General features: G+C 38.7%; 1 protein-coding gene across 2 annotated transcripts in view; it reads right to left on the bottom strand.

Annotated features, from left to right (window-relative positions):
* The window catches only part of LOC130929707 (ephrin type-B receptor 1-B), a 423699-nt gene that overhangs the window by 87150 nt on the left and 316977 nt on the right, over window positions 1-19572 (bottom strand). For both annotated transcript variants that reach the window (XM_057857112.1, XM_057857113.1), the window contains exons 7-9: window positions 17842-18004; window positions 3337-3445; window positions 2465-2529 (exon numbers count right to left, since the gene is read on the bottom strand). In XM_057857112.1, the coding sequence (XP_057713095.1) occupies window positions 2465-2529; window positions 3337-3445; window positions 17842-18004 (337 nt within the window). The remainder of the gene's footprint in view (window positions 1-2464; window positions 2530-3336; window positions 3446-17841; window positions 18005-19572) is intronic.

Here is a 19572-nt window from a genome sequence, read left to right as displayed (position 1 = left end):
GAAATCTCTCATAAGCATTTATTAATGGTCATGGCAGTGTCATGTCATAATTATGATGGTCTTATGACAGTCCTATGGCACCACTGTCAAATGAAGTGTTACCTAATACCCTAACTAGTAATTAATGAAACAAATGGAAGAGTAACTGATGAAATAATTAGCACAGAACATAAATTTTGATTGTTAGTTACATCTGTAGCGCTACAATGCATGCTACGAGGCATGTTGGACGACAACAGTGTTGACAGCAGGTGGCGGCAGAGGTTAACTCTCCCCCCGAAGGGAGCAGTGATGGCTAAATGAAGGTTCATAAAGCAATGGATCTTTGCTTTGGTTCAAGGCTTCATGGTGGTTCATTTGGTATTATGACAGTCCTATGATGCTGCTGTCAAATAAAGTCTTATCGGTTAATATATTTTGTTGTAAGTATCCCATAATAAAGTGAGTACAGCTACGGCTTATAGTCCAGTGCGGCTTATCAATAAACAAATGCTGTTTTGTATCAAATCTGGGGGGTGGCGGCTTATAGTCAGGTGCGCCTAATCGTCCAAAAATTAGGGTAATTGAAAATGATGTACTGCTTTTCCTGCTGATTGTGCATTATTATCACAAAGTTTGCGTTGTCCTTGTAGACACTACAATATGTGCTTGTGTGTCTAAGTTCATTTGAAATTGTTGGAAACCTTTATTTTTGGAACATAAAGTTTGAATTTTGCAGATGAAAACATTTTGAGTAACTGTAAAACTAGATGGAATTTGTATGAGATTTCGTCGACTAAAACTAAACGAAAACATTTTGAAATGACTAAAATATGCAGTATTATATAAGTATTTTTGTCCAAAAGACAAAAATTAAAAGGGCCACCAAAAAAAAAACACTCTGGTGCACTTATTAAATTTTGAGACTTTTTGCATTCATTTTAGTAATGGCTTACACTGACCTTAAAGGGATCCTCGTTCTTAAAGATACGTAGGCTCTAACAAGTCACAATTGTTCTCTAGTACTAAAATATGTTGTAGAAACACATAAAATGTTAAATCAATGGCAGTATTTTATAATATTTAGTACATTTTTCACCAATAGTTGGCGCCATGTTTTGCGGGCTCGGAGTGATGACGTAATTGGGACGTTTCCAATTGTATACAACAATTGTGTATTGCTGCCTAAACTCACTAAGTAAAATGCTACGATGTGCTAATTTGGATGCAATTTCCAGTCAAATGAAAGAGCTCACCGGAGTGGCTGGATATCAGCGGAAACTAAAATAAAATGCTGTTCGAAACTATTTTCCCTCACAAGAAGCCTCACAAGAAGCGAGTGAAATGCGCGCAATAAAGTGCCAAAGACAAGAAACTGCTGGCCGCTCTCTTAAGCAGGCAAGCCACTCTTGTTCATACAGCGGTAGACGAACCTTCCGGTGTACCGCAAGTCACAGAGGAAGCTAATAATTCACCTCTACTGTCAGTTCATCAGACAGTAAGTGTGTCTGTTCAGTATTCACCGTCTATGAGTGATGCTGCCACCCAAACTGATCCAGACATGTCCAATGCTGTGGTACAGTGGCCAGCTGATGCACGCCGAGCACTTAATATGGACCACCCTTACGTAGCTAAACGTTAGATGTACAAGACATGGATATCACTCGATTCCAGGATTTGTTCCCGTCAGATGACAAATTTAATGAGGACAGTCAGCCACGACACGACTCCGATCCTGACTATCACATGTGTGCATTCATAGTTTTACTACCTTCAGTTAGAGTTTATAATGTCAATAGTCATGTAAATAAAAATGCACGAATGACAAGGTGTGTTCAAACTTTTGGCCTGTACTGTATGTAAAACACAAGGCAGCTCTGGATGCTAACAATCGACATAATTATATTGGAATAAGTTTGATCACGCAATAGCTCACCTTGAAGATCTGCTAACAAAAACCGGAGTTCTCAACAGCATACAATCTCTTGCTCCGTTGTCATTGAGACACACTTCCCACAATTACATCACCAGTTTTGCCCAACTCTTATCAGGTATTTCCTGCTCTGCATTTTGTCTTCGCTGCTTGTCTTGTGAACGACCGACAGTGCTGTTCTGCTCTTCACTTTTCCGCTCTGGTTCAAATTGTAAGGGCAGAACCGACGACGTGTTAGGGTAGCTAACGAGTGACACGCTGAACGGGCTCGGTAACGTCACCGCACTGAGACGTCAACAAGAATGGCGACCTATCAGATAAAATAACTTTACAAATTTTATTAAAACGAAAACATTAGGAGGGGTTTTAATATCAAATTATTATAACTCATACTAACATTTATCTTTTAAGAATTACTTGTCTTTAAGATCGAGGATCCCTTTAAATTATCACAGCTTTCTAGGATGCAATGACAGTAGCAAAAATTCAGCAAATTTGAGCAATCGCTCAAATGGACTGGACATATGTGTCGTCTATTAATGATAGACCTACCTCGTCCTGTGCTGTAATGTTGTAGTTTGTCACTGTAGACTGCTTCCTTGCTGTAGGCCCTTTTCCTAATGTAACAACAAGAAGACAAGAGAAGAAGATGGATGAAGACCAGATGACAGATGGCATAAACAAGGGCCTGCAAATGCCAAAGACTAAACGCGGCGGCAATAAAATCGGTTGCAAGGGGGTGGTGGGGGAGCTTCCGCGATGCTAAATGAAGTTCATGAAAATGAGCTGAGTTTTAATTAGATCTCGATAGGATCGCTTTGCTTTTCATGTCTCCTCTGCCATGCCATCAAAAGAGCCTGGCCCCTTTTGTGAAAGCTCAAAGTTGCGCACGGCTCAGCAGAATATGTGACCTTCAAATATCTAAAGCAAGGGCGGCTTAGCAATGTGACTGAGTGACCAGCAAATGCCAAATTAAATCAGCTCAACTTCGCTAATAAGGCAAAGTTGAAGTAGTTGAACTTCTCTTTGCAGCATTGTGAAATATGCTTGCTGGCATTTCTGCAATATAAACAAGCTTATTTGCATTTGTTTATGTACCGAGTATTTTCCAGGGATACAATTATCAATATTACTGCAGGTGAACGTGGATTACATTGTGGGGAAAAAATGCATTTTTACATCATTACCACTTTCAAGCAAAGGAAAGCAGTCATGTATAGTCACAATGTTTAGCGCGGTAAGATTATTTGTAAAACATTTAAATTGTAACACCTCTGTCCCTGCATTTGCTTTAATACCCCTGGGAGCGGTGCACCGTGGAGAAGAGAAAGCAGCATAAACAAAACAATTAATGTTAGTTTGGATTTCATTACAAGGAAAAAGTACAATCCTACAGTGGGGGCATTGAAGGAAATTGTGGTTACCTGCTGCACACGATAGATATGGCGACAAGTGAAACAATAAAGACCACTCCTGCAGCCGCTGACCCTGCAATTAGAGGAAGTTGCTCTCTCAGCTCCGATTTGAAGTCATCTAAAAAGTAGAAAACAGAGATGTTGAGAATCATCCTTAATAATTACATTTAATTACAGACAGAGGTGGGTGGTGAAGCCAAAAATATAACTCAAGTAAGAGTAGCATTACTTCAAAATAATGTTACTCAAAAGAATACTCAAGTAATAAGTAACATTTTGAGTAACTGCTTACAATAATAGATTTTTTTAAACAATGATATTTTATTTCTCAACACAGAGTTATCAAGATGAACTGTTTTCATAATACAGGTAGTCACCGAGATACAAACAAGTTCCGTTCCTACGCTGGTGATGTAAACCGAATTTCCGTGTAAGTCGGAATTAACCCTTTAAGTACCCCAAAATAACTATACAAAAAGTCCAAATGCATTGTATTTTTTTTAATGGTGGAGGATACACTGCCCTCTGGTGGCAGTGTTGGGTTTGGCCGGCCTTATGACTGAGAAGCAAATTCTTGTCTGACATGGATAAAGGACAGCTGCGCTCTGGTTTGGCCCACATGAGGCTGTAAGTTGTTTCAGCTAATATATTGCTGGCCAAAAGTATTGGCACCACTGCAATTCTGTCAGATAATGCTCAATTTCTCCCAGAAATGACTGCAATTACAAATGCTTCAGTAGTAATATCTTCATTTATCTTGAATAAAAACACAAAAGAGAATGATCGTTGACCTGCTGGAACACCCATGACATCTGAGGGAGACCCAGCTTTCTCAGACTGGGCCCTACATTATGCTGCAAAATTTGTTGGTAGTCTTCAGACTTCATAATGCAATGCACACGGTCAAACAGTCCAGTGCCAGAGGTAGCAAAGCACCACAAAACATCAGGGAACCTCCGCCATGTTTGACTGTGGGTACAGTGTTCTTTTCTTTGAAGGCCTCGTTTTTTTTTTTTTTTTCCAGTAAACTCTAGTTTGATGCCTTTTCCCAAAAAGCTCTACTTTTGTCTCATCTGACAAGAGAACATTCTTCCAAAACGTTTTTGGCTTTCCCAGGTAAGTTTTGGCAAACTCCAGTCTGGCTTTTTTTATGTCTCTGGGTCAGAAGTGGGGTCTTCCTGGGTATCCCACCATAGAGTCCCTTTTCATTAAGATGCCGACAGATAGTACGGGTTGACACTGTTGTACGCTCGGACTGCAGGACAGCTTGAACTAGTTTGTTATTTGACGTTCTTTATCCACCATCTGCACAATCTTTCGTTGAAATCTCTCGTAGGCCTGTCGCAATAACAGATTTTAGTGTTCGATAATACAGTATATATTAATAGATCAAGTACACCCATTTAAACGCGATAAATATTTATTCTTAAATTCAAAAATACTTTTTTTAAGAAATGACAACTAAAAACAATAGACCATGCCTCTTAAGTAAAAAAACGACAATATTGATACCGCACAGAAACACAGAATAAATAAAATGTGTTTTATTAAAAAAAAAAAAAAAAAAAAAAATTGCACGTAATAACTTAAGCATTTAAGCAAATTAAAATGTTTCCCGTCATAGCTTCTGCAATGGTGTTACATAGGGATGCAACGATACAGTCCTTGTTCGGTACGATTTTTGATACGGGGGACACGATTTTCGATCCGATTCAATACATTTAATGCTCTATAAAAAAAAAAAAAAATTATACTTTTTGTTTCGGGTTTTTTTTGTTTTTGTTTTTGTTTTTTTTGCTAACGAGCAAAAATTAAATTGCCATCATACAAACATGCATTTTAGTGCATAATATTTATGTGCTTACTTCTTACTGATCTGAAAAAATTTTGTATAAAAGTGCTGAGAACAATCTTTACTGTTTGTAAAGTGAGGCAGGGCACACTGTTGATTGCTACAGCTCTCTTAGGTTAGGTTTACTACATGAGCAAGACATCCTATTTGTGGTCCGAATCCATCTGTGTCACGTACTGAATTAACAATATTTGCAACATTATCTATAGTCACTGGTATGGATTCATTTGGCCTTCTTAACTTCCATTCAGTCATGACAGTTTAGAATTAATCGATGTAGTATATGGACTACGTTTCCCATAATCACTCTGGGCTGACGTAGCCAATGGCATGGCGTACCACATCTGGTTTGCCATTTTATGATATCTAGTGTGTGCGTGCATTAAAAAAGTTAGCAAGCGCCACTGAAGTCACGTCTGCTCATTACTACACAACACCAGCATATGCCAATCGACTTTCATAAACAGGACGAGTTTGAAACAGCTGTTCGTTGTCAAAGCGAGGTTGTTTGTAGCTGCCAAGTCGGTAACAATGTTTTGGCGGACTTTGTTGTAAATATCCTGCGTTGTGCTGAAAAATAGCCGCCCTGCGTGAAATGTCACTCCTGACAGGAGCGCCCACACGTCAACAACACCGGCGCGCCATAAATGGTCCACAGTCACTCCGGAGCATTGATGCGGCCGGTATACGTTGGACAATAGGATATAATGGGAACGATTGGGTCCGGCGCTAGTTTTTGCCGGACCTGGAACGAAGATCCATTTTGCGCAGTTGGTAACGAGGAATCCGAACTTTTAAAAGCATGTCTGCCGCACGCGCGCACGCACGTGCATGCGAGGCGATAAATTGCAGCGGAAAAATTACGCCTTTATTTTTGTTTATTGCGCGATAAATGGAATTATTGCATATTGCGACAGGCTTAATCTCTTGTCAATTTTTCTTGTAACCACAGTTCCATGAGCTTTACACTTATTGATGACATTGCGCACGGTAGACACAAGAACACTCAGATCTTTGGAGATGGACTTGTAGCCTTGAGAATGCCCATGCTTCCTCACAATTTTGTTTCTCAAGACCTCAGACAGTTTTTTTGTCTTTTTTTCTCCATGCTCAATGTGGTAAACACAAGGACACAGGACAGAGTTTGAGTTAACTTCAATCCATTTTAACTGGCTGCAAGTGTGATTTAGTTATTGCCACCACCTGTTATGTGCTACAGGTAAGTAACAGGTGCTGTTAATTACACAAATTAGGCAAGCATCACATGATTTTTCAAAGGGTGCCAATACCTCTGTCCGGCCCAATTTTGGAGTTTTGTGTAAAATGATAATGATAGAATTTTTTCCCCATTCTCTTTTGGGTTTTTTCATTGCAAGCAAATAAATGAAGATGTTACTACCAAAGCATTTTGAATTGCAATCATTTTTTGGGAGAACTTGAGCATTATCTAACAGAATTGCAGGGGTGCCAATACTTTTGGCCAGCAGTTGTAGATGTTGTACTAAGAAAAGAAAATCACGGATCGTTAGCATTTACTCGTGTTACTCATTACTTTAGTATTCTTTTCACCAAATACTTTTTTTACTGTACTTGAGTGCATTTTTTGGATGATTACTCTTGTAATATCATTTTTGAAGTAACGCTACTCTTACTTGAGTAAAGTTTTTGGCTACTCTACCCACCTCTGAGTGAAAAAAAAAAAAAAAAAAACTTTTGATTCTTGTCAGGGCAGCCCATGGGCTCAATAGACTGAATTGTTGTGTAAGGTCATGACAGCATTGCTAACATAACAAATCTAAGAATGGTGCAATACATTGGGAGAGTACTGTATGAGAGAAAATATAAAAACATCCCCACTTTAAAGGGCATGCTTGCATGCATTCGACTTTACGTGTTAGGGTGTGTGCTTTGTGCGCGCTGAACGGCTCGACTGGCTGTCTGACGGATAAAGAAAACATACAGATGTCTCAGCTGAGAGGCGCTGACTGAAATCCGCCGGGCTTTCGCAGTGCTGAGTGACAGGTTGTGTTTGATAAACTGAGACCGAGTGACGCAGAAAGCGAGGCGGCGTGCGACTGATGCAAAGAAAAAAAATGACAAGGGGGCCCTCATCTTTCTATATAGCCAAACCTGTAAAAGAAACTACACTTCGGAATGTTGTTTTACAAGGTTTATCTCACGCAAAACCTAAAGACCGCAGACCCTCGAAATCCTAGGGAGCCATAAAGAATAAAAAATCCGCTTGTGAAAGGTTGCTGTTTCTTTAGCTTTGTTGTCAACAACTAATGTTGTAATCTTAGGGCTTATTCACAACACACTAAAATACGGATGTAGACAATCATGGAGCTCCGGAGTACTGCAAACATGCTCATAATGATATGTTTTATCCAATTACAAGCCTTTGTGGGAAATTTGGAGCATCAAAGGCCTTCGATGCCATGTTCATTTTACAAGGACAGTAGACATTGAGGTTCTCATTGTTTCACGTTGAACCCTAACATTACGCGACGTGCTGCTAACCACAGTAGAAGTAGTACTCGAGTAATTCAATTAGAAAAAAGTTTTGAAACAAATTTTGCTGCTTCGAGTAGTCATTTAAATAGAGTGACGTTGTGATGGTTTGTTTGGAAAATGTTGGGTCATTGACTTCATAATGTATTGACGGGACACGGTAGGGGTGTGACAAAATATCGAAATGGTGATATATAGTGATACTTTGTATCCCAAAAGGTTATCGATATGCTCATGCAATAATGGAGATATAGATTTAAAAAGGTGTCAGTGTCTATGTATAAAAGAAAAAAATAAGGAACCAACAAGTTGCTACCAAAATCTTCCACCATAATAGTGTCTCAGTTAACTCTAAGGCTGCCATTGACGGTGCTCGACACCCAATCCATTTCGACTGGGAACGTTCGTTCATTCAAAACCAGAGCATTCACAGTCATTAGGTCCGATTTTCGGGGCATTTACAGGTCACTTGGTGTTTGTTTTAGGGCATTTACAGGTCAATTCCTGTTGAGTCTGAGTCACTGCCTATTCATTTAGGTGATTCCCAGGTCACCTTCTGTTCTGTAACTCAAAATAAACAGGAAGTGACCCATAAAATACCTCAAAATCTACAGGAAGTAACTGAAAATCAACAGGTAAATGATCTTAAATGGCCCAAAATTACCTCATTGCCTGGCATTGGCTGCCATTGACGGCCACTGACGTTTAATCCGTTTGAAGTGTGAGGGATGGCAGCGAATGAACATTCCCCTGAACGAATGTTCATTCGCTGCCACCCTCCCAGTTCAAATGGATTGGACGTCTACTAGGGATAAACTCATTCCAATTCACAACAGAAGCTTGTTTTTCTGTTTATTGGTTGTTTGTAAAATATCCCAGAATGATTTCCAAACCAATGTATCGATAATCTGTTGGTTAAAAGCAAAAATAAAAAACGGGCAGTTAGGATTTATTTGACATAAATATGTCAAATGTGCGGCTAGCCTTTAAGCCACTGTGGTACTGCATTATCACCACAAAGAGCTTTTAACGTTGCAATTCTTGTGAAAAAATGCTTAAATCCCTGAATTCTTGATAGATATGGACGTACAGTCTCGATTCTTAGTTAAAAGCAAATACAAAAAAAAAAAAAAAAACGTGGCCGGTAGCATTTATTTTACGTAAATATTGCGAACTATGAGGCTAGTCTTTAAGCCACTGTGGTGCCACCTTATCACCACAAAGAGCTTTTCATGTTGAAATTCTTGTGAATAAATGCTTAAATCTCAGTGTCTGGGGAATCTTTCCCTTCAATTTAATTAGGAAGTCTATGGTTGGGTTTAGTTTTATTGATTTGGGTGGATACACTGCCCTCTTGTGGCAACAGTGAATATGCCATAACTCGACAAATATGGCTGAATCCAGCTGCTCCCTGTTATGACCAACATAAGCTATGTTTTATGTTTGAGCCTATATGTTTGTTTATGCGATCGTTATTCAGTTTAGATATATATTTAACAGTTTTTTTGTGGGAATATGTGTTTGAACAATTTGTTAAGAGCTTTATATAAAAAACGTTAGCGGTTTATAGCATTTAAGATAGCGGACTTTTGCTATGCAAGTTTGCCACTTGTTCTTTTGTTGTTCTAAAACCCTCATTTATATATTTTTTAATCCCGTTTGAGGCTTAACTCAGGCATTTTCATTTAGTTTTGAATGCATTTATTGTACTTGTAAAACGAAAGTACAATGCTGGATAGTTTGAAGAAACACTTTTGTATTCGCATTTAATGGTCTTTTGAAAGTGCAATCTTAGCAAGCCCAAATAAATGTTTTTTCACACTTACTTCTTTATTTTACATCTCCTAAAATGTATTCAGCAACGCATTAAATGTTTGTAATCTGATTACTCAATTGTTCAAGCAAACTAATTGAGAGATTAATCCATAACCTAAATAATCGATAGCTGCAGCCCTAAATCACAGACTGTGATGCTCACCAGATTTCCTGGCAATGGAAGTCTGTTATTTGCAAAAAATGTATGTGATTTAAGCTATAATCCAGACCACGGTTTGGTTGCCTTAACACCTATAGCGAACCGCACCTCGGTCTGCTTGGAAGCGAACCGAGAACACCTTTCCAGCGAGGTCTAGGACCAGCAGAGTTCACTGGTTTGTATTCACACCAGCCCAAAAGGTGTGCACCAAGAACTTTTTCTGTTTGGTCCAGACCAAACTGGGCAGGTGTGAATACGCCTTTACTCTTAAATGTTTTCTATTTAACAGGGTATTGAAAGGAATAGTATCTTTTCTCATATTTACTGTTGGACTGTTTGTATTACTCTAACACAGTTAATATAATCAATCAGGGAATAGTATCTTTTCTGGTATTTACTGTTTAACTGTTTGTATTACTCTAACTCACTCAATATAAAATAAATAGCATTTATATCATAGTTTAACGAAAAGAAGCAGAATATATTTGACATAGGGCATAAGAGATAGATGACGCCTTCTGAACGCGGAAGACAAACGCATGCGTCATGCAGCTGACAGAACAAGATTGACGCTGACTACCAGGTGATAGGCAAGACGTCTACAAGCCTACGTCTGCAACACCAAATCCCGTAATCAACCAGAAGAAATTGCGGGACGTCCTGTACCACCACAACACCCGATAACAAAAACAACTCTAAGTTTGATAGCTAAAGGCAGGCCGAAACTCCCATCTCAGTTGCCTCAGTAACCATGATCGGGCAACGAATGGTGACGCACGAACTTGACCGCCCAAATCTGCAACAGAAGAATTATCCTAAACAACACCCATGCACACCCTTCCTCCGGCCCACCGTAACGCAGACTTTAAAAAGACTGAAAGTTTAGCTAACAACTGTAACTTCTCGGGGACATTCTGATGTGCTCGGCCAAATCTGGCCCGACATGTAATAACTACGAGACCAATTTTTGAGTGAATGCTGAATCTGCGACTTTGTCCTAGTTTTGAATTTCAGCCCAACTACAAATTTAATTTTGACATCTCGAATTAAACGGAATCTTAGAAAGAGAAAACTGCAAGGCAATACATTTGCCATAGAGCATGGTAAAGAGTTAAACACAGATGGTTGGACTCTTTGAATCCATTAATTGGTGTTTAACTATGAAGGGGTCATTGGAAAAGATTTCTCTGGACTCCAAACATTTGCGAACAACTGTCAAACTACACTCGGTCATCTGGGTTCACATTTGGCAGTGAATGCAAAGATTGATTTTGCATAGTGCAGGCAAATCATCTCCTCCTAAATCCAATTCTCTGCGTGGAAGGAGCTTAGAGGACTACAAAAAGGAGAGGATAAAATAAGGAGGACGAGCGCATATCTGGAGCGAGGCGTGGGAGTCGGCTAGGATACATGAGGACAGTGTGTGACAGGAGCAGTGCACTCTTTCAGCTCACACATTTGTCAAGAATGTGTGTGATGAGTGTCGCTGGAACTCCAACTCACAGGCTGCTCTCTTTTTGATGCGGAGTGGTGATGAACTCTGACAGCGGAAAATCACACTGCAACCTGTTCAGTTGTAAACAGGAGCCATTTGCAATCAGTTAGCATTCTGGGTGTTGGCCTATTTTGCAATGGTCGACATCAAGTCACCTTACCCAGGCAGCAATCACCTTTGGTTCAGCGAGCTTGTCAATCAAACAGCTTTGTGTGAGGCTGTGTGCTTACAAGGACACAATGTGGGAGTGTGTGTTAAGACATGTAACAATTTTGTGTGAATTTTCAAATATTTCTAGTTAATTCATTGGGCTTACTCCAGTGCGTCTCAATTATTTTCTGTTACGACATCTTAATTGATTTGGATTCCTGCTGTCCACAGCAAACATTTTTAGACGCAGTAAACAGACAGGTCTTTCATCGTCTCCCACTGTATTAAAAGTTAAAGCGAAAAGCGAAACACTACATACGCTTTGTCATATTTCCTCGTCTTAGCTATTCATAGTTCCATTGCGCTTTGCTGTGTGCTCTTGCTTGTTTCAAAAATTCTGAGCACACTCTGAATATGAGAGTGCCACTGCCACCCACCGAGTGGATGTGCAATTACACTTTATTCTAGTACGACAAAAAAGTACGTTCCCCGAAGTCACATGCGCCACCCCCAGCATCACTCTGCTCCCCCCTATTTGAGAAGTATTGGTTTAGTCAGATATCTGTGTATAAACAACATGACATTTAAGCAGATTTATTTCAAAGTATACTATTGAGTGTTGAATATCTTGTTGAACAATTATTTCTTTCATTGCGAAACACCGTATTCCTCATCCATTGACTCAACCCTACTGAAATTTTAATGTGCCGAAAATGTGCCTTAAATAAATAAATTTTTAAAAAAAAACTTCACAAAAAGACACATTTCACTTTTACACTCACCACACAACAATTTTATCATGTTTGATAATCAGAGTCCAATAGGGTAGCAGAGTCAAACATTCATTCAAGGAGTGTTTTTCTTTCGTCAACGATGACGATAACGAAAATATTTTGTCAACAAACAATTTTTTTCATGATGATGATTAAAAACGTGGCTTGGGAGACTAGAACATAACGAGAAGAATGTCAGTTTTCGTCTGACGAGATGACGAGACGAAAATGCGACATCATGTCTGTCATATGTTCACAATGAGGGACATTTTCATATCGTACGTGTGTTTAAAATAAAAAACAAACAGACTGAGGAACAGTTTATCTGCTAAAGCCATTTCCACCCTGAACAGCCATATGTAACACCACATCACCCGGTGTCCAATATTCATTTACATGCTATATACTATGTGCAATACTTAATAAGTGCAATATTCAATGCCTCACTGTCAAGTGCTGCTGCTTAACTTCTATTCACACATATTTTATGTGCAATACTTATTTATGTGCAATATTAATGTACAACATTCAATGCCTTCACTGTCAACTACTGCTACTTCACTTCAATTATTTGCACTGCCTGAACATAGGACTACCTCATACATGTTTTATATTTATTTCGATATTATAGTTTTGTTCTTGCAAGCCACTACTGAGATTTTTACTTGTGCAATATTCAATGCCTCCACTGTCAAATGCTGCTACTTCACTTTAATATTTGCACTGCCTGAACATAGGACTACCTCACACTGTACATATTTTATATTTATTTAGATTTTATAATTTTATTCTTGCAATTAACTTTCGATATTTTTACTTGTCCTGCACTGTAAAGGGAGATGTTCCACAATTTCATTGCACAACTGTATATTGACAATAAAGGGCTATTCTATTCTATTCTATTCTATTCTATTCTATTCTATTCTTCCTGGAGGACGTCAGCTTGCATCGTTGCAGTGATTGGGTCGTGTCACTCATGTCAGATGTGCTGCGCCTCTCCCCTCACTCTCTTCACTGGAGTTTAGGAGGTATCACAAGCAAGGCTGCACTCCATCATGCTTGTTTGGAAACACGGTAAGATTTGTTTTCTTATCTTGACAAAAAAGAACTTGCAATGTTGCTTTAGCCTTTAAAGGTCTGTGCTGAGGTATCATCAGACACTAAATGTAACCACTAGCGTTAGTGTAGCATTTGAGTTAGCATTAGCTCCTGAATGGAGAGCGTCCTCTTAAAAGACTAGTACTAGCTAGTCTAAAGCAAAGCTACTTGGCTTGTCAGTACGGCTAGAGCATGTTAAACGTTCAGACAACTTTTACGTGCAGTTCGTGGCTTCTAGGTAGGTTTAATGGAAAATGATGCACTTATTTTCCTGCTGAGTGTATTGTCATCACAAAGCTGACATTGTCCTTGCAGATGCTACAATATGTGCTCATTCTTCTTCGTTCATTTGAAATGGTTGGCAACCTTTATTTATTTTTGGAATAAAACTTTTGAATTTTACAGACGAAAATTGTTTGAGTAAAGTCCGAAAATTACGGTAATTGAAAATGATGTACTGCTTTTTCTGCTGAGTGTGTCTTATCATCACAAAGTTGTCTTTGTCTTTGTAGACACTACAATATGTGCTTGTGTGTCTATGTTCATTTAAAATTGTTGGAAACCTTAATTTTTGGAACATAAAGTTTGAATTTTGCAGACGAAAACCTTTTGAGTAACTGTTGACTAAAACTAGACCGAATTTGTATGAGATTTCTTCGACTAAAACTAGAGAAAAGCATTTTGAAATGACTAAAATATGACTAGGACTATTAAGTTTTTCCGTCCAAAAGACTAAGACAAAATTTAAAAGGGCTGCCAAAAATAACACGGATTCAAAAGGTAAAAATGTGTTTTACTACAATAATACGCAATAACTCATTGGTTGCTGTCCATAGTTAACTTGCAATTAATCATATACAGTCCGTAGTTAACTCACGATTTTGCATTTAGAAAAAAAAATGCCGAATTATATACAGTATTATATACATAACTATTGCGACTGGCTGGAAACCAGTTCAGGGTGCACCCTACCTTCAGCCCATTGTTACCTGGGATGGGCTTCAACACCCCGTAACCTTCGTGAGGATAAGCGCTTCAGAAGATGAATGAATAAATAAATATATTTAATAATATATTTTAATTTTAATACACTTATTTGCACAGGAGTTACCCAATGTGCTTATCTTACATAATTCAAATTTAAGCCTCAGCAGAAACAAGAGTTGGCCAGCTGTCTACTTTAAAGATAAATTAAGTTTTTCCCAGATCATTTGTAAAAATGGGCGGCATGAAGGAAGTGTGGTTAGCATGTCCGCTTACAGTTTTGAGAATAAGGGTTCAAGCCAAGTTCGTGTGGTTTTCCTGTTCCTGGTTTCGGTTTTCCTTTTTTTTTTTTTTTTTTTTTGGGGTGGTGGGTACAATCTATAATTCTTGTATTTTATTGTATTTTATAATATATACCCGACTTACACCATTTCGACTTAACAATGCCTGGGTCTTGTGTTTTTTTTTTTTTTTTTTTTTTTTTAGGTAACAGCCTGCGCGCACATTTGTTGCTTGTGAAGCATCCAGAGACGACGGCTGTATATAACCCCTTTGGATTGTATATTGTGCTTTTTGAATTGCTGTAAAATGCTTTGGGTGAGTTTCAGGGCTAAAAACGCTTTTGTTTAGCACTGCATATCCATAACTGGCTATATATTTCAATCTACCTGCATTCTATTCCTCTTGTGCTTATCTCCATTGCTGATTTCAATTATTATTAGAAGTAGTAGTTTTTGTTATATTTTTGTTTTATTTTTTTTTATTTATTTTTATTCTATTTGTGATTAAATGCGATCTTTTGTCTTGGTTTTTAAGTTGTATCGATTTAAATGTGATTTTTATAATCTTCCTGTGATGTAAAGCACTTTGAATTGCCTTGTATTGAATTGTGCTATATAAATAAATTTGCCTTGCCTTATGTGATTGTTTTATGATGACGTGGGGACGCTAACTGATACAAGCTAACTGTTTGTTATTGCTATATCAGCAGCTACTTGTAAACTCAAATTTGAATTGCTGTCATTGAAGATGAGACTGATTTAATTTCATTTTATTTTAGTTTCATTCTGCAAGTGTTAATGTCATGAGAAGCTAAATAAAGACAGCAAAACACACGGACGTTTGACATCGTCATTTCGCCGCTTAGCTCACTGTCTAGCTAGGACTTAGCTCAAACATATAATACATGTTTTTGGATAGTTTATTTTTTTAATTTAGAGGGTGTTTGGAGGTACTTAAAGGGTTAATTCCAATTTACACAGAAATCCGGGTTACATCGCCATTGCAGGAACGGAACTTGTTCGTAAACTGGGGACTCCCTGTATATACAGTATGTAGGCATATACACTACTACTCAGAAAATGGCACTAAATGCATTTTGGACTAAAAAAGCCAAAGTAGACTGACACGGAGATTTCACCCTGATCCTCTGTGTACTTGTGCCCGGCTAATAGTCCGTCTCATGGAGCCACGATAGCTGGCCAAAGCGCCAAGAGGTTCATTGCCGTATTTTCATTCAAAAAAGCTTGAAAACAACCATAATAGGTCGTGCCAGACAGGTTTACGATCGTCACGCTGCCTCAAAGCGCCCCATTTTGGCCACTGAGACCTAAAATTAGGTTTTAGCAGAATCAAGTCAGAGGGATCATTCTCTCTGCCAGAGTTGGTGGCCATGGGAGCGCGCCGCATGTTGTGTTGAATTCCAAACTACGTTACTACAAACACGGGAAAAAAAATAATTAAGGCGTCAAAGAGGGTTTGTGTTAATGTTGTAATTACAAATTTATATTAGGGCCGACCCTCCCGGACCATTCAGGCCCGTTCTGCCAAAATCTCCTACATCGGCGAAATGTTCTACATTAGTCGAATTTGACACCCAAAGTACTACCATGCGCTCTAAACTTGTTTTGTTTTGACGCATACAGGCAGAACGTACTAAAAAATGCCTTAAGAAAATACTTAAATGTAGTTATATCAAATAAGGACGGTTTAAATATGCTACGTGACTAACGTGGTCAACTGCTTGAAAGCTAACACAAAAAAACACAATGGTTAAAAGTAGGGTTGTTCCGATCATAGTTTTTTGCTCCCGATCCGATCGCTTTAGTTTGAGTATCTGCCGATATTTCCCGATCCGATTGCTTTTTTTTGCTCCCGATTCAATTCCAATCATTCCTTATAATTTTTCCTGATCATATACATTTTGGCAATGTATTAAGAAAAAAATGAATAAAACTCGGACGAATATATACATTCAACATACAGTACGTAAGTACTGTATTTGTTTATTATGACAATAAATCCTCAAGAGGGCATTTACATTATTAACATTCTTTCTGTGAGAGGGATCCACGGATAGAAAGACTTGTGACTGTATATTGTGACTAAATATTGCCATCTAGTGTATTTGTTGAGCTTTCAGTAAATGATATTGCAGCCATGCCCCAAAGCATGATGGGAAGTGGAACCATGATGGGAAGTAAAACCCTGACTGTGCGTCGTGCTACCAATGGATATATCTTCTCTACTTTGGGAAATAATGAAAGGTGTTAAGACAAAGATCAATTGCCACCTTGCTTCCCCAGATTGCTTCCCATGATATTTCTAATCACAAGGAGAGGGATTGCAAGGTTTTAGCCAATTGTAGTAAGGCTCCAAAGTCTGCCAAACAGATTGAACGCGACAATGAGTGAGAGCGTCGTGCAGCGCATGTATTAATAGCGTTAAATACACTAACGTGACACATTTTTTAATAAATTAATTGCTGCTGTCATCGGGATATTTCAGATAACCCTACCTTAAGCCTAAACTATAGACTCTGGATGAGTGTAACATATTATGTCTGTAACGTTGAATTAGAAAACAATTTAATTAAAATATATATATTTAAAAAAGGCATGGCCGATATTTTTTTGCTGAATCCGATACTTTGAAAATGACGTGATCGGACCCGATCAATCGGAACATCTCTAGTTAAAAGTATGAGAAGGTCATACATGCAAAAAGTATTTTTAAGGCAATGAAAAGGTTCTAAAAAACTAAATAAAAACAAAAATAGTGAGTACTCGCCGCTTCTAACCGATGTGCGCATGCGTGCGGATGCTTACGCAGGCGTGCTGAGCATTGTGTAGGACGTTTCGCCGCGTAGTATGGAATGGCCGAACACCGGTCCTCCCGATTAGCCACTCCGGGACTGAATAGTGTCACAAGTTTCTGCTCATCTCCTTTCGGACCCCTTCCACCGCCTCTCTGGCTCTCGCTTTTAAACACGCACAACCCCAACCCGGCTCAAATCTCATCAGCTACTAATCACTGCACTCCAATTCCAGGATGGTTGGGTGAAAAACCAATTAGCTTAGCATTCTGGATCAAGCACAGTTAGTTGCACAAACAAAAGACATCCTGCTTTCTCTGTAATGTGCATACACACATGTGTACACACACGCTCGAACCAGACTGTGAAAGGAATTAATTTTGCTGCTTGAACACAAGTGCAATTGAACGCTACACTCCACATCAATCTCGCCAACTAATAATACTGCAGTACCAAGTACGATGTGAGACGTCGAGTGTTGCTGTGTGTGAGAGTGAATGCGAGAAAGAGAGAGGGAGGGAGGGAGGGAGAGAGACAGAGGAGGCCAAAGAGAGCCATTTCTCCTGGCTCGTAGCTCCTTACCATCTGTGAGGGTTTGGAAGCACATCTTGCTGCTGTATTTGCCAAAACCAGCAACGGTCCGTGCCCGCACCTGCACCACGTATACGGTGCCTGAACGCAGGCTCTCCACACGTGCCGTGTTTGCTTGGCTCCGCAGGATGGTGGAGTTAATCTCTGCATGGTCCTGAAAGCCGTAATGTACACACAAATTAGCAACAAAAACAGAAGACAGAACCGATGATTATTGAAGGGCGAATCCCACTCCAATATAGTGTAAAAACTATTTCAGGGATAGTGTAAGATGTTCCTATAGCGACTAAAAAAAAGGTCATTATGTGCATACAGCACTACCATATGTGTGGCTTTATAGTAACATAAAAGTCTATAATGGTGGAGTGGTAACACTTTCCAGAGTTGCTTTGTATATTTGTGTCTTCACATACAGACACTTTCACTAGCGCAATACAGTGATCCTCGCTGCTTTGCAGCTCAGCTTTCGTGCCTTCAGTGCACTGCGGATTTAAAAAAAAAATCATATTATTACATAAAAGAGTTCTAAAAACATTTATGTACACTTTACATACATCTACATATGCATGTACAGTGGTATGAAAAACTATCTGGACATTTTGGAATTCCTCACATTTCTGTATAAAATCGCAATCAAATGTGATCTGGTCTTTGTCAAAATCACACAGATGAAAAAACAGTGTCTGCTTTAACTAAAACCACCCAAACATTTATAGGTTTTCATATTTTAATGAGGGTAGTATGCAAACAGTGACAGAAGGGGGGAAATAAGTACGTGAACCATCACATTTAATATTGTTTTACATATAGTTGATGTATGCACAGAGATATTGGACTGTGCCAGTGATTTCTGTAAGTCTTTAGCAAACACTCTAGGGTTCTTTTTTACCTCTCTGAGTATTCTGTGCTAAATTCTTGGCAACATCTTTGGTAGACAGCCTCTCCTTGAGAGAGCAGCAACAGTGACGAACTCTCTCCATTAGACAACTTCTCTGACTGTCGATTGATAAACATCCAGACTTTTAGAGATGGTTTTGTATCCTTTCCCAGATTTATACAAATCAACAATCCTTGATCACAGATCTTCAGACAGCTCTTTTGACCGAGCCATGATGTACATCAGTCAATGCTTCTCTTCAAGAGAATTCTTACCAGGTGTGTGTATTATAGTGGGCAGGGCAGCTTTGAACCACTCGTCAGTGATTGGGCAAACACCTGACTTAAATTTTTTGGTAAAAATTGGTTTCAATTGCTCTTTAAGTCTACTTAGGCATAGGGTTCAGTTACTTTTTCCCCCTTCTGTCATTGTTTGCATGCTATCCTCAATAAAATATGACACCCTATAAATGTTTGGGTGGTTATAGTTAAAGCATACACTATTTTTACATCTGTGTGATTTTGACAAAGATCAGATTACATTTGATGGTGATTTCATGCAGAAATGTGAGGAATTCCAAAAGGTTCAGATACTTTTTCATACCACTGTATATATTATATACCTATTATATACATTTTATTATATACATTTTATATACCAGTGTTGTTTTCGTCAACAATGATATTATACAATGATAAAATATTTCGTTGACGAACAATTTTTTTCAAGACGATGATATCAAGATGATGAGGCTTCGGAGACTAGAACATAACGAGACAAATGCCAATTTTCGTCTGACGAGACAACAACAAGACAATAATGCAACATCGTTTCTGTCATACGTT

This window comes from Corythoichthys intestinalis, chromosome 14 (assembly GCF_030265065.1).
Source record: "Corythoichthys intestinalis isolate RoL2023-P3 chromosome 14, ASM3026506v1, whole genome shotgun sequence".
NCBI lineage: Eukaryota > Metazoa > Chordata > Actinopteri > Syngnathiformes > Syngnathidae > Corythoichthys > Corythoichthys intestinalis.
The sequence above is the reverse complement of the archived record's forward strand: the minus strand, read 5'-3'. Positions and strand labels throughout refer to the sequence as shown.